The sequence below is a fragment of the Pungitius pungitius genome, chromosome 2 (assembly GCF_949316345.1).
Source record: "Pungitius pungitius chromosome 2, fPunPun2.1, whole genome shotgun sequence".
NCBI classification, from domain to species: domain Eukaryota; kingdom Metazoa; phylum Chordata; class Actinopteri; order Perciformes; family Gasterosteidae; genus Pungitius; species Pungitius pungitius.
In genome coordinates, this window is record NC_084901.1 from 9,825,354 (window position 1) to 9,839,448 (window position 14,095).

The following is a 14,095-nucleotide window of genomic DNA, read 5'->3' on the forward strand; positions in this document are numbered from 1 at the left end:
GATAACCTCGTAGCGCATACACTTTCCTTTATGGTATTTATAAGATAATATGAATAAAATTAAGTGATACAAAACAAAACAGAAGCCTCAGAACAATATGAGTGACCTTATCAAGGTTTACATAAGGCAACACTATATTTTTAAATTAAGAAATGAGTAATTCTCCATCTTTACAAATGAAACATCAAATCGGGTATGATTGATACTCCATTCTGATACTGTATACTTCTTGTTTTTGGAAATATTGAAACAAAAGTATTTTCTTGTGTTTAGTGTTAAGTAATTTGTCTTAGTTGCTTTTAATATGGACTCATGTGTCGGGAAATAAAGTTCAATGAATATACTCAACTCTGCTATTCTGCTGGTTTGACCACTAGCTAACGTTGGCTAACGTGAATTTGAGAAAACGTTAGGTGGCTAGTTTTGTTTATCCCGTTCTACTACTCAATATTAGCTTTGTCATTCTATTGCCCTTCTTCCGTTTTTGTGCTATTTTTGTGATAATATAAACTGTAGCAGTTGCGCCAAGGTTACAACATCAGCAAACTAATAAAGTAGGTTTCAGTATGCTAACATTGGACAAAATAAGGATTTGGCTATACCCGACCTAGAAACATCAAAGCAGAGAAAACACCTCAGCCTACTGAATGTACATATGCAAGTTATTATTATCTCCTACATTATGTCTTGTTTGCGACAGTCCCAATCTGATTATATCCATTTGTCTGTGGCATCTGCTAAAGGTAGTGGTTCCCTCTGCTTTAATGCTAATGAGGGCCCAACCACGAGTTATATTTAGGACTTACTACTGAGCGGATGTGATCCAAAACTCAAAATAAATAGTGTATGGGCCCAGTGGAGTGGGTACTATGTTACTGCTGCACTTAGTTCCAATAGTTCCTACAATGTAAAATATGTACATGGTACAAGTCCTTTATCAGCCTTTGGAAATCAAACTTTTCAGCTCATTTAAGAGGCTAATAGGTTTAGTTGTGGTATGACAGCTTTTTATGTTGCTTCCAACTGTTCTGCTTTTTATCACCGATCAAAGTGACAGTATTTTTATTGGAGCACATAAACTAGTATAACATTTATACCTACTTTTATTGTTTTGGTAACATCACTGCTCTCTCAGTTTTTTTGTTTTTACTGGTTCTCCCACGGTCTCTTCTCTTCTTCAGTATTTGCTGAGGGTAGCACCACTTTTATAAGCTCTTTGGGAAAGTATGAAAGTTTAAATGCTTAAAATGCAACAATATGAAATTTCATGGGGCCTCACAAATTCTAACTTGTGCTTTCCATATGATACTGCAGATTGATTTTGATGACAGCAACAGAATGACCCTGAATAGATTTTCAACCTTCTACGGCACAACTTGGCCGTTTCTTGACATAATCGGAGTCTTGCAACTTTCATGAATCCCCAGGTGAAAAACCAGGGCTTCCAGCACTTTGCCTCTGTAGAACTGGGATGCCACCAGTGAGGAATGGTGACGAGTGAGTGGAAGCTCTGGACTGAATCATTTGGCATCTTAGCCACCCAGTAGTGACAGGTTGCCACGTGTCAAAGGTGATTAATGAGTTTGTCCTCCAGGATGCCCCATTTCCCATGACGTGATGGAATCCACCTCATAAACCGTGTACTAGCATTGTTGTAAAAAACACCACTTACGGACACACCGTCCACAGATAATCCAAAGTATTCATCATTCTCCATAGGCCAAGGAGAGCCCCTTTTTCTATGTTTCTATCGTGCTGTGTAGCCTCAGCGTTAACCAATTATTCAATAGTAACAGCGAAGAATACCTCTGAGTTTTATGTAAGAGCCGTGTTTCGTGTTACTGGATTCCTCTCACGCTGCTTCCCCGCAGTCTAGCTGTTCAGGGTACAGTCTTAAGTACTTAATGGGAGACAGGTGACGTGGTTCAAAGCCGCCACTGTCAATATTTCCATCCAGGGACCCTTCATTATCCTGCTAGTGCACAAGTGTGACATTCCTGTGGGATTCCAAGCAGCCACCGGGCAGGTTTATGCCGCACGCATTTTAATTAGCCTCTCACTAACGAGATGTGTCGCTCCCGCAGATCAAAGTAGAAAACCAACAGGACTTCCAGGACATCACTAGCGTGGTGGCTCTGGCTGGGACCTACGCCACCACCGAGCCCTACGTCCGGTCCAAGTACGATATCCGCATCCAGAAGATCGGCAACAACTACAAGGCGTACATGTAAGAGGTTTCACTCCAACGGTGTGACAGTGGGGCCCAACCGCGTTGAGTCCGTGTGTGCGTCCCACCAACACCCAAGACATTTAGGCTGTTTGCAAAGCTACTATCTTTAGATTTAGCCAACGTCACATCACAAAGTTCATCATCTTCTCGTCCCAGTGGAAACAGCACTTGAAGTCATGGTCATGTGAATACATTTATGATTAGGAATCTGTATTTCAAATAGTTGAGTCAAATAAGATAATAGCAATATAATTGAGGTGTAATTTATAGATTTCAAAAGTAATGACATGTGCAATCCAGGAGATAATAAGAGTCCTACGACAGCTCCGGACAAACAAATAAATTTAAAATTTTCATTAAAATTTTCATTTTATTTTCAGTTAGATCCGCAATGGCAGACCAAGCTTATTTATTTTGTTAAATTATATTGGGATCTAGGTATAAATACACTTTTTTTTTCAAATTTCCTCTGATTGTGTACCTCTGAAAAACTTCGGAAGAAACTTCTCCTGACTTGGTATGCCATGGCGGATCCAACTTTAATCCGACATTAAGGAGAGCAAATGAGCCGTTCCTCTTGTGATTCAGCTCTCTCTGCACTTTTACCCGTTCCACCCTTTAAAACTCCCACACCCATTTGGATGCAAGAGACCATCTGTAAATATAGCCAAGAGCGTTGCAACTAAGGATGTGAGTCAACACCCCCTTACCTTTCAAGTCTCCGTATCGCCGTGGCTAAGGCTTATCTCATCTGGCTTTCCTCTTGGCCCCAGCATAAAAGTACGTCTTTAAATGTTCACAAAGGATGGAGATCACCGTCACATCATCTCCCGTGGGCTTTTCTATTCAGCCACACTTTCAAGTGGTTGCAAGTGACCAAGTCATGGTGGAGCTGATTAATTACTCTGTGTTTCACTCTTTGATTTGCAGGAGAACGTCCATCTCCGGGAACTGGAAGGCAAACACAGGCTCTGCCATGTTGGAACAGATCGCAATGACAGACAGGTGAGATGACTCCGAGACACTCTGGCCTCAACAATCTTTTATGTCTTTAACACACTTAAAAATGTCGACTTGAGGTTGCTTTATCTCACATGTATAACTTTCACATACATACACAGGTTCTTTGTCCAAATACTGACAATGCAACCACCATAACAAACCCTTATGCTGTATACTATTATTATTGTCATTGTTTAATTATCATGACTTTTTGGAGATTTCTATCCGTCCATCCGTATTTACGTACGTCCTGAACTTAATATCTCAGGAACAGATGGAGGGAATTTCTTAAAATGTGCTACCTGAACTCAAGGATGAACTGAGATGATTTCGGTGGTAAAATGTCAAGATTAATGTGACCTCCCATCCCTCCTATTCCTGTGAATGTCATATTTCAGGTGCAACTCGACCTAGGGAACTTCATTAGTGGTTAAAGGTCACTTAGGCTTCCCGAAAAGTGAAGAGTTCGTTTTGATTCACACGGATTTACACTGGAACGTGATTGCTTAGTGTTTAGAGTTTTCTAGTTGAAGTTTATTTGTAATTGTGAGCCATGCAAAGTCCAAACCCACGACACGTCCAGAATTATTGGCTCTTCAATACTAGGTTCATCAGTCAAGGGTGTCACTGCGTTCCAGATATCGGCTGTGGGTGGACTCCTGCGCAGAGATGTTTGGTGGCCTAGACATCTGTGCGGTGAAGGCCGTCCACGGAAAAGACGGCAACGACTATATCATCGAGGTCAGTTTGTTTTCACAACAATCCCTTACTTGAATCTGAGCTTGTTTGAGGGGAATACAAAAGTTTTAAGAAAAAGAGAATTCAGAAACACACAATATTTTGGACCTTAAGTGTATTTAGGGACCACTAAAGTCTATCCGTGTGATTCTAATTTCTTTGCGCATGGGTGGACCCGTTGTTAGTAGCATGGCGTGAACGTGACCGCGGGTTCAGCCTCCCTCCCGGCTGATAATATTCCTGCGGTGAAAAACCGTCAGGGAGGGGTGCAGCCAGACTTGAGGGCACATGATCTTCCAACCCCTGAGAAAATGATTAGGATGTAGACCAAACACAGGCAGGAGAACAAAAAACATCGGGAGTCAGCCGGTGACTCACAGTGTCTACCAAAGCTGCCTGTTTATTTTGGCAAAGTTTTGTCTTCCATTTTCCAGCTTGTGCACAAATAAAGAGACTGTTGCTTAACCTGACACAGACCATTTGAGGGAGATTTCCTTTCTTTCTAGTCAGTTGTTTTGTTCCCTCGATGGGATGAGCATGACGGTAACGCTCCCTTCCAACTGAGGCCTCCTCCTCAGACATCATATAAGAGTTTGTTAAAGCTGCTCTAATAGTCTTTGGAGGCATGACTTGCTTTCTCTCCAATGGACTGACCTCTCATTCTGCTATCAGAAGTATATTAGTACCACATATCAACAACTGTTTGTGAATCGTCTGAATAGGAGGATACAATGAGATACAAGGTATTTTCCTGTAGTAGGATTATACCCAAGGGGTAAGAGAAACTGTCCTGTAGTCACCCTTTTTTGTCGATCATGGCCTCCTATGTCTTACAAATAAGAATATAGCTAGACAGAGAAACTGATGACCTAGTCGAGTAACAATGTTCTCTCCGACGCGCAACACTTCCTCCTCCTCTGCTCTATCTTGCTGTCTGCCTCCAACCCTTCAGCATGATGGAATTTAATTAACCGCGGCAGGGAAGAGCTGCCGGACCATGTTTTTTTGTCCCAGACAAAGACATCAGCCTTGACACCTCTCGCTAATGAAAAGTAATGAGCTGCTCAGAGGCACTTCATTAACAGTTTACGACAGCCGGTATTAACATGGAGCAAACTCCGGCTTTGTTTCCATTCACTGTAAACGTGTGCAGACGATGGAGGAGGCTGTGACAGGACGGGGTATCCCATGGCAACATCACAGCTCTGTGTCAAAATGACACGATTGTAATCACACAACATGACAAAATGACCAAAAAGCACAGACGTGACATGATGCCACAAACTAATGAGATGTATTGTTATCACTTTCAGGATTCCATCTTAGATCAGGTCAACAATTAGATTTGTCCAGAACTTGCTAACTAACACTTTTCTTTGCATACCTGCATCGCTCAAGTCACTACCCATAATGCTCAGCTGTAGTTTTAGATCAGCGCATATTGGCAAAAGTTAGCCAGTTTAAAGAAGATTCTGGATTCAAAATACAAAACAAACCCATTTTCCCACCTTATTAACTTAAGGGCATTTTGATGCTCGTGCAGCAATTTAACTTTGCAGGAATTTTTTTATACAACGGTTTTGCAACTTTTATTGAAAGTAAAAGCATCTCGTTACTTCAGAATATGGTAATAACACCTTCCATATGACACAACTGGCAGAATGTCACGTTATATTACATGGACAACAAACACATGACGTGATTTGACTGAAAACCACTACTCGATTTCACTTGACAAAGCGCCACGTGGGACGTACTTCAGCTCTCTGCACGATGCAGACAGAGATGCACAGGCGATACCGTGAACATTACACAGCTCACTTTTATTTGATTATCTTTGACTGAATCATTCTAGTTGTTGAACTAGCAGGAGGGAGGAATACAACCGACAGCTAACATGTTTCCCAAGAAAACACCACCATCCCCGCCTTCGCGGCACCGTAAATCTTCATATTTCGCATGTTGAGATCCGTGAAGTCTCCCATGCATCCGGGTACGTCGTCCAGACGCCAAACTGCGGTGTGTTCCGGCGCTGAAAGGACCGGTGGCCCGGCCGAGTCTTCTGCTCCATGACTCCGTGTCATCATAAATCAACAGGGTGGACCCCGGCTCCGCTCGCCACCGCACGCCGCTGGAAGTGGGGTCTGGCGCTCGCTTGCCGGGCCTCAGGCGCTCAGTTCCCTGTGGTAATGACTCAGCTGTCCAAAACACCGAGCCACGCCCCGCCGAACCCTCGCCAAAAGGCCCGGGAACACACAGAAAAGGGAGGGTTCTCCGGTATTGGTGGCGGTTTTTGTTCCGGAACAACACACACGGTTGGCTCTTAAGCAACTCTGGGAAACCATGGGGAAAGAGCATGAAGCCTACTGAAGATTTTGGTTTTATACCGTGGTATAAAGTTGATTTGTGCCATTAGCCACCAACCGGTCGCTGGTTCTGCAATGTCAGTAGAGTCTTGAACCATCAAAGCTCATGTGATTTCAATCAAGGTTTTTATGTTTACAAAATAGGGTAGAATTGCTCATGTTAAGTACAAATTAAGCCTTCTGAATTAAGCGCGAGTCACTCATAAAAACAACGTCAACCAGAGAAAGTTCTTTGAGGGGGACGACCGGGCGCAGTGCAACGCACAAGAGGATCAGCATCATCTTGCAAGGTGCGAGGTGAGGTGAGGGGAGGGAGGAGGGGGCGGGGGGGTGAAGCAGCCTCATCCACCACACCAGGCGTCCACATCCAGGCCGGCAGTGCCAGCAGCCACTCTGCTCTGCTGCTCATTTGTTTTGGTCTCTGGAAGCTCATGTGCTCCGTGGCCCTGCGGCGCACGTGTGTTTGCACGTGAGCTCAACATGTGGGACTTTTTTTTTCTTCTTTGAGGCTTATTATTTGGGTACGGCGTTGGATGTGGTCTGAACCCTTCCAAGTCATACCCCGGGCGACATAATATTTACAAATGGAGTCACTTTTTCATCTGCTGCTCACTCGTCGTTCCTCCTTCGTCCCATTGGACGGTGGCATATAGAAATAGCGTACGGTTTAAAGGAGGAGATTTGTGGGTTGAAATATTATTTTTTTTGTTTACGTCATCCATACAAATTCTCACAAAGCTACTCTCTTTATACTTTGGTATTTATTATCAGAGGATTTAGCAGGACTGATTCAGGAAAAGTGTCCGAGGAGTAGAGCATAAAAACTGAAAAGTCAAAGTCAGGCTCAGTGCATGCAGCAACAAATTATATTAAAGGCCGGCAGAGTGTTGCATAGCTTATATTGTCTGGACTCAATAATGACAAATTGCTGCAGGACACATTGTTGTGTATGTGATCTCTGTCAAATGACTCATTGTTGCTGGCAAAGCACCACAGAGTCCATTATAAGTGACATCATTCCGGGTCTGAAGGCATCAAATCTTCAAAATAAGAGGGCTAACACTGCCATCTAGTGCAATAACACTTCAGTTCCATGCTGAAACCACCCAGCACCCTGATTGGCTGTTTTTCTGTCTCTGTAGGTGATGGACAGCTCCATGCCACTGATCGGTGAGCACGTGCAGGAGGATAAGCAGCTGATCACCGAGCTGGTCATCAATAAGATGACCCAGGTGCTGCTGGGAGTGTCCACACCTCAGCCCTCCTCTGTCAAGGTACATCTCAGCCTTATATATGACACGTGATGTTTTACATGCTAAGGGTTGGTTATACTAACCAACTTTCAGCTAAAGGAAAGAATCCCCCTTTTTCCTAACCTATGCAGACAAGCCCTTGTTCCATATATATGTATATATGTATATTCTGTATAGCTAGCATTGAGGCCACTGAGGTCTTAGGTAACCTGGGGTTAGTTTCCACTATGATAATTTCAATAAAAATATTTCTAAAAAATGTGATTATGTCTAATTTGTATATCTAAATCTATATCTAAGCAGCCTCTATACAGTAACTACTATTACAGATACGTTTGCTATCTCCATTACTTCTAATTCTCCACTTCAATCATAACATCTTAGAGATGTCATCAAAGAAATTAAAAATGTTTTTGAAGGTACTTTATTGCAGTTAAACATAATGTCTGAAGAGGAACATTAGTGTATTTTTAGTGTAAGCTGAATTTAAAAAGATGTTCTGTTCAGGTTGTGTACCATTTGCTGGTTCATGCATAAACATTAAAAATCTCACTCCCTGCTCTGATATCGCTGTATCATTCTCCATCCACAGACTGCGCAGCCCAGGCGAGGTAGGAGACACTTCTTTGTCGTTGTTGTCGTCGCTCGTGTATTACTGCGACGGAGTGCTGGCGGCAGCAGTGTTTTTGCTTCAGTCCAAACGGTGTCATTTGTGTGTGCCGACAGCAGGGGGACACCACTCCGCCTGCGCCTCTCCATCTCAGTCGGCCCAGGGTTCCCCTCAGCGAGCCCGATCAGCCTCCACCTCACCCAGCCAGGCCTTCCAGCCCGGCCCCATGCCGCCCGCCGCCGGGCCCGGAGCACCGAAAGCGTCGCCTCAGCTGAAGTGCGTCCGCACTGAGCTCTAAGAGACCAACGTTAATGAGTGCTGGCTGTTCATTGTGTTCTCTTTACTGCGCAGCAAGTCCCAGTCGCTGACCAACACCTTCACGGAGACGTTGCGAGGGAACGTGACCGACGATGAGGCCAAAGCTGAGACCATCCGCAGCCTCCGACAGTCCTTCGCCAGCCTCTTCTCCGACTAAAGGCCTCGCCGGGGGGCTTCCTCCTTCCGGCTGTTGTCAGGTTTGAAAAAACAAAAAAAACCTGACTGGTTAATCTGTTGCGGAGTCTCCCTCGCTCCTCAGAGCCCTTCCTGTTGCTTCTTTTTCCTTTTTCACTGTTTGTGTATTTTAACACCTGGTGCAATGCTCTCTCACCAGATCAATGATTGATCCATCACTAGAAAGGCCAATAGATGAGAGCTGCGCCGTGGACTGAGGATGTCAAACTTTAAATGGACTTGTTTGACCTCCTGACGGCCGGGGGAAATTTAGTAGAGTAGAGAAATACAACTTTGACTCAGACTGATGATTGTGTCTGTTTTACCTTTGCTGTTCCTGCCAGTTAGGACTCAGTTAGTTTAACAGCATTGATAAAAACATTGGAAGTTAAATCAGCAGACCTTGGTGGGTTGGCCTTTCTAGTGGTAGATTATTATAATAAATAATCATCTTGGTATATAGTCGTTGTTCTGCATTCTGTTTGTCAATTTGTGAAACTGTTCATTATTGGGTTCTTCCTTATTAATTAAAAAAAAGAATAAATATATATATATTCATCCACAGCATCCAAATTGTTTAAAGATGTCTAAGGAAATATTCTAATTTGTAGCTGTCTGCTCATGAATAATGTACTGAATCCTCACGGTTCACCAGCGATTTTAAGCCGCATTTCTCATGTTTTCCATGTGCCATCGGCCCATATTGGCTTAGGCAGTGACTCCTCTAACCAACACTACCAAAGTGCTTTTTTATGAAAACACAACAACCATCCCCCCCCCCCTCTTCTTGCGCTGCAGTGGGTGAAGAACAGAATCACACAGCAAAGCAACCTTTGAGCTTGTGATTTCACAAAGCGCAAAAGGTGCCAGCGCTGTGCTGGCTTACAGCCATTGTCTTCCATCACAGCTCAGATCTTCCCCTGTAGTTCTTCTGAGTGTTCGGTGTTGGCTCTCTGTGGGGTACGTCTCTGTGTCTAAAGGTGAACAGTGAGGATGTATTATGGGACTTTTATTGTGCTTGAATTTCTACTGAGATGGAAAGGAGATTTGCTCATGTCACATCACACCTTTATTCTCTCAGTCAATGTTGTCATCATTGTTTTTTTGTCTTGGCCATCTGCATTGGTAGGTACCAAAACAGACTTCTTCTTTCATCACACTTTGGAATTGCATGTAAATGTTAAGTAAATGTCATACGTACAGTAGAATCAAATTGTTATTTTCTAAGGCTGTGAACTCATTTGTTCTACAAAGACAGCTAAAGTAATGGTCACGCTTTATTTAATGGGTGCTGCGGTATCTTCATAATTTCCCATGAATATAAATATAAAATATACACTATGTTGACTTTATGTATTTGATGGTAAATAATTTTAGGCTGTGGCTTTATTTGACAGTGTACAATTTAGTGTGAAGATTTTCCCTAAAATCAGCACTGAATTAAGGTCTATTTAAGGAAAATGCAAATTTCAAGGAAATAATTAAGAACAAGGTCAAATAAATTGTCAACAAGTTTTTTTCTATCTTCCAAAAAAGAGATGGACGGTATAATTGTCTTTCCCTGCAGATCACATTCTTTCCTCAGTTTGGCAGAACGGCTCAATAGTCTATACACTCTGTCTGTGCTGCAAACTGAATACGTTTATTATGTTTTTCATTCAGAAAGAATTGGAGTAAAAACATAGTTATAATACAAATTCCCTGGTGATTTGGACACCTGTGCGAAGTGTGCGTTTGCTGATAATAAGATTGATTTTTAATTATAATTCCCCCCATTTTGAGGTAAATCTCATTCAAGTGCATGAAGCTGTATAAATATAAAAGTGTTGTGAAAGGGTGCACATGTGTGTGACGTTCAAGTTGTAAATGTATGATTAATAATGATTCAACCACAAAAAAGAACTGCCATTATTTGCAATTATTACGTTGATCATAAGATAACTGATTATTTGATTTTAAACTATGAATCTTCTCTCTTTAAGAGAGGCCCTTTTTTTTACCAAGATTTCACTTGATACTTTGCTAGTCTCACTGGAGGAAAGATGAATAACTAATATTATTTGTTCGTTGAGCTAAAAATATGTGCTACTATGGTGTGACTGACTATGTGCGCAAAATACACACAATGGTGCGCTTAACTAAAAAACGTATAAAGCAATGATATGAAAAAAAGTGTGCTTCTGCAAACAGTTAAAATAATGTTATTGGTTGCATTTTTTCATTAGTGGCTGGAGCCACAAATCACAGTTGTTAGGCTAATGGTTTGTTTGCTAAGCCCCGCCTTTTTAGTTACTGTTGCTGCTAGGTGCGGAAAATCGCGCAAGACTCGCTGCCCGGCGACATATCTTAATTTTAACCCTTCGATGTCAATGCCTTATCTCAAAGGTGCAATAAATACAATTCAGACACGCGAGCGACTAAAACCGTTGCAAACCGATTCAACACTTAATGCTATAAAATGACGTTCAATATGCACTTGATGGCTACATGCTTGATATTGTGCCAAAAATTCTCTAGTGTCTCAATAGTAAAGCCTTTAAAATGGCTTTTTGTCTATGTTGGCAGGGCTTTATTCCCCCGATCTAACATAAAGTATAGACATACGCTAAGGTTAGCCTTCACCTTATGTAGCTATGCAGAGCTAGCTTCACCCAGGGCAGAAGGGAACATTGTGCATGTTTAGGCCGTTGCTCTGGGCCGGGTTACGGTTGCTGAGATCCAACGCTGTTCAGTGGAGGCGTTTGGAGGATGGTCGCCAGACTTCCAAAATCAGGAAGTCTGTGCTGGAAATATTTTCCTTTATTGTTATTAGGTTTTAATACACTGTGGTTCTTAAGCGCGCTCCAACCGTTCTCTGTGGGGATGTTTTGAGTCATTTCTAGCTCTGAGTGTCTTGTTATTGAGCACTTGTGCAAGCCTTTCATCACCTTTGGCATCGTGTCAAAATGGTCCAAATTTGTTTTTTAACATTGCGAGACCCGCTTGAAGGTGTAAATCCCATAGTTTTGTCTTTATTGTAAAGACACCTACCACTTAGTATATAATACTGCAGTGTAATAAGCCATATATAAACCTTAAGGATTTACTATCCCTTCAATGCGACGCAATAATGGCTATGACGTCACCAATATATTGATTTAAAACACTGTGTCCATTTACTTTAAAGACATTAGCAGGCCTGTCCTGCCCTTTTCGAGTCAGTAACTCAAATAAATAAAGCATATCACGGAGCTTAGGTGTGTTTTGCCAGTACTTCTCTCAGGATGACAGATACGCTTTGATGTCCCCAGTGCAGATTTGCTTTTTATTTCAGCGGTTGCCATATTAAGTCTCTGTAAATTATATCAAACAAACCCTAATGCTTTGGATTTGACTCTATTGGAACTGAGCTGAGAAGGCGATGAGTAACTACCTCAAGTTCAGCAGTGCTCTGCAGAAACTGACTCTAGCGTGGTAGTACCGGAAAACCTTTTGTGAAATGAGACCCCCGTATTAGTGCGGAAAGGGACCCGTCAGAGGAGAGGGATTAGTTTGTGAAAAGTGACGTCAAGCTGAGGCAGATGGCAGTGATTTCCTGCAACATTTAGGCATAGTCTGCAGGATGGAGACTATGAATGCCTTCCATGTAACAACTAGCACATTATCACCCCCCCCCCAAATTTGAAGGTCTTTTTAAGTTATTTTATTAAATAGTAGGCATTCGACAGTTGCGTATATTCACAACAGGTAAATCTGGCCTTTTATACCGGTTTTTGTTTTGTTCTGCTGTGGACATCAGAGCAACAAGTCTGAAGGGAATTCTCCCATCAATAAGACAATGAAGCTCATTTCTACCCGGCCTCCTGATGCTTTTAACACCGGAAACCTTCTCTATCGATTGATGTGCTCACACATGCCGTATCCCTGTTCTTTTTTACAGTGGGCTCTCATTTCACAAAATTTCAAAAGTGGCTTCACTTAGCCCCATCTTTCTTATTTTCAAATATCAGTTCCAATTGATGTGAAACTTTTGGATCAGGGCAATTTTCTGCTATGTTTACCTTTTTTTTCTTGAGGTGGTTGAGTGAGGAGCTCAGCTTCCGGGGTGTTGAACTGATTCCTAACAGTTGAACCATGCAGCCACAGAGACCTGCCATTGAGCCGGCCACTTCAAATGTGGTGTTTCTAAATGAGAGGCAAAATATCATAGCACTGGTTTGGTTGCGGATCTTTCAGTCCACTGTTCCCCCTCCTCTTTGCTGAATGGTGGATGGTGTTGTATGGTATTTTAAGTGTATTAACGTTCTGTAAATGTGGCATGAAAATCAACCCCCTCTTGTGTGCCTCGGGTGCGTCAACTCGGTCGTCAAGTGATCTTAATGTCTGGCTGCTTATTTGTGAGACGTGCGTTGCATCTCATGTATTCCTGTAATTTATATATAGTATTGAGACAATTTTGTTCCCTGTATATTTTGTTCTTTTGTCTGAAAACCAAGATTTCTGTTATTAAAGGTACCAACTTTTATTATACCTGTGGCGCATTCCAGTCTCTATCAGTCATCCGCAGTGCTCCTCGTCTCCATTTATGGTCACAGCAGCAGACGTCCTGGCTCTCACTCTGCTTTAAAAAAAAAAAGTACTGTTTGAAACACGCAACAGAATATGTGGGGATAATCTCCAAATCCCCTTTTTTCTAGGATTAGCGCTGTAATTCATTTGTCTTGGCATGAAGCGGCGAGTGTTACGAGCTGACTGGCAACACGAGGCCATGGAGAGGGAAACCTGCTGGGCTGCAGAGCGCCCTTTCATCGGCTGCCCACTTGACGTCGAGCTCTCAAATGAACGAGGCACTAATGTTACAGAGACAATATGAGACACATTCACTCATGAATAATGTTCAGCGCACTTGCACGTGTTATTGCTGTTCTAACAAATGGCATAGTCACGCAGATATGTATGTGTGGATGAGCCTCACTGTGGCGTAAAACAATAGTTTACACCACCTTATCAAACAACAAAAGTATGCTGAATGTGTCTCAAACCATTGTAGGATAACCTTGTTATTATTTTAACCACTTCGGGGCAACAAGACTAGTGACACATTACCAATTTATCTGGATGTTTTTCCACTTCAAGTATTATTGAGCTGACATGTTTGCAAATAGTTAGTCAATTTCTCCTACGGCGGGTATTGAATATAATTTAAATGTTCTGTTTTAGGAATATAAGGAATATCCTTATATGGAAATCCATACACCCTTCTTAACCTAAGAGCTGTTGCACAATAGGACATTTCACCGACCAGTCTGTATACAGTGCACCCGTCTGGGGGAGCTTGCTGTGCAGATTAAGATGTGGTTATTTTTCGCGTTCCTTGTGTCCTTCTGTCTAAATGTGTCTGGTACTAATACAGAATACCAAAACG

The 14,095-nt window shown here is 42.3% G+C and overlaps 1 protein-coding gene across 1 annotated transcript in view; it reads left to right on the forward strand.

Annotated features, from left to right (window-relative positions):
- Positions 1-13,200, forward strand: part of LOC119210077 (synapsin-3-like) — a 68,589-nt gene extending 55,389 nt beyond the window's left edge. The window contains exons 8-14 of the mRNA XM_037459693.2: positions 2,085-2,227; positions 3,161-3,235; positions 3,871-3,973; positions 7,479-7,610; positions 8,182-8,200; positions 8,316-8,475; positions 8,551-13,200. Of these exons, the coding sequence (XP_037315590.2) occupies positions 2,085-2,227; positions 3,161-3,235; positions 3,871-3,973; positions 7,479-7,610; positions 8,182-8,200; positions 8,316-8,475; positions 8,551-8,674 (756 nt within the window). The 3' untranslated portion in view covers positions 8,675-13,200. The remainder of the gene's footprint in view (positions 1-2,084; positions 2,228-3,160; positions 3,236-3,870; positions 3,974-7,478; positions 7,611-8,181; positions 8,201-8,315; positions 8,476-8,550) is intronic.
- Positions 13,201-14,095: the final 895 nt, after the last annotated feature.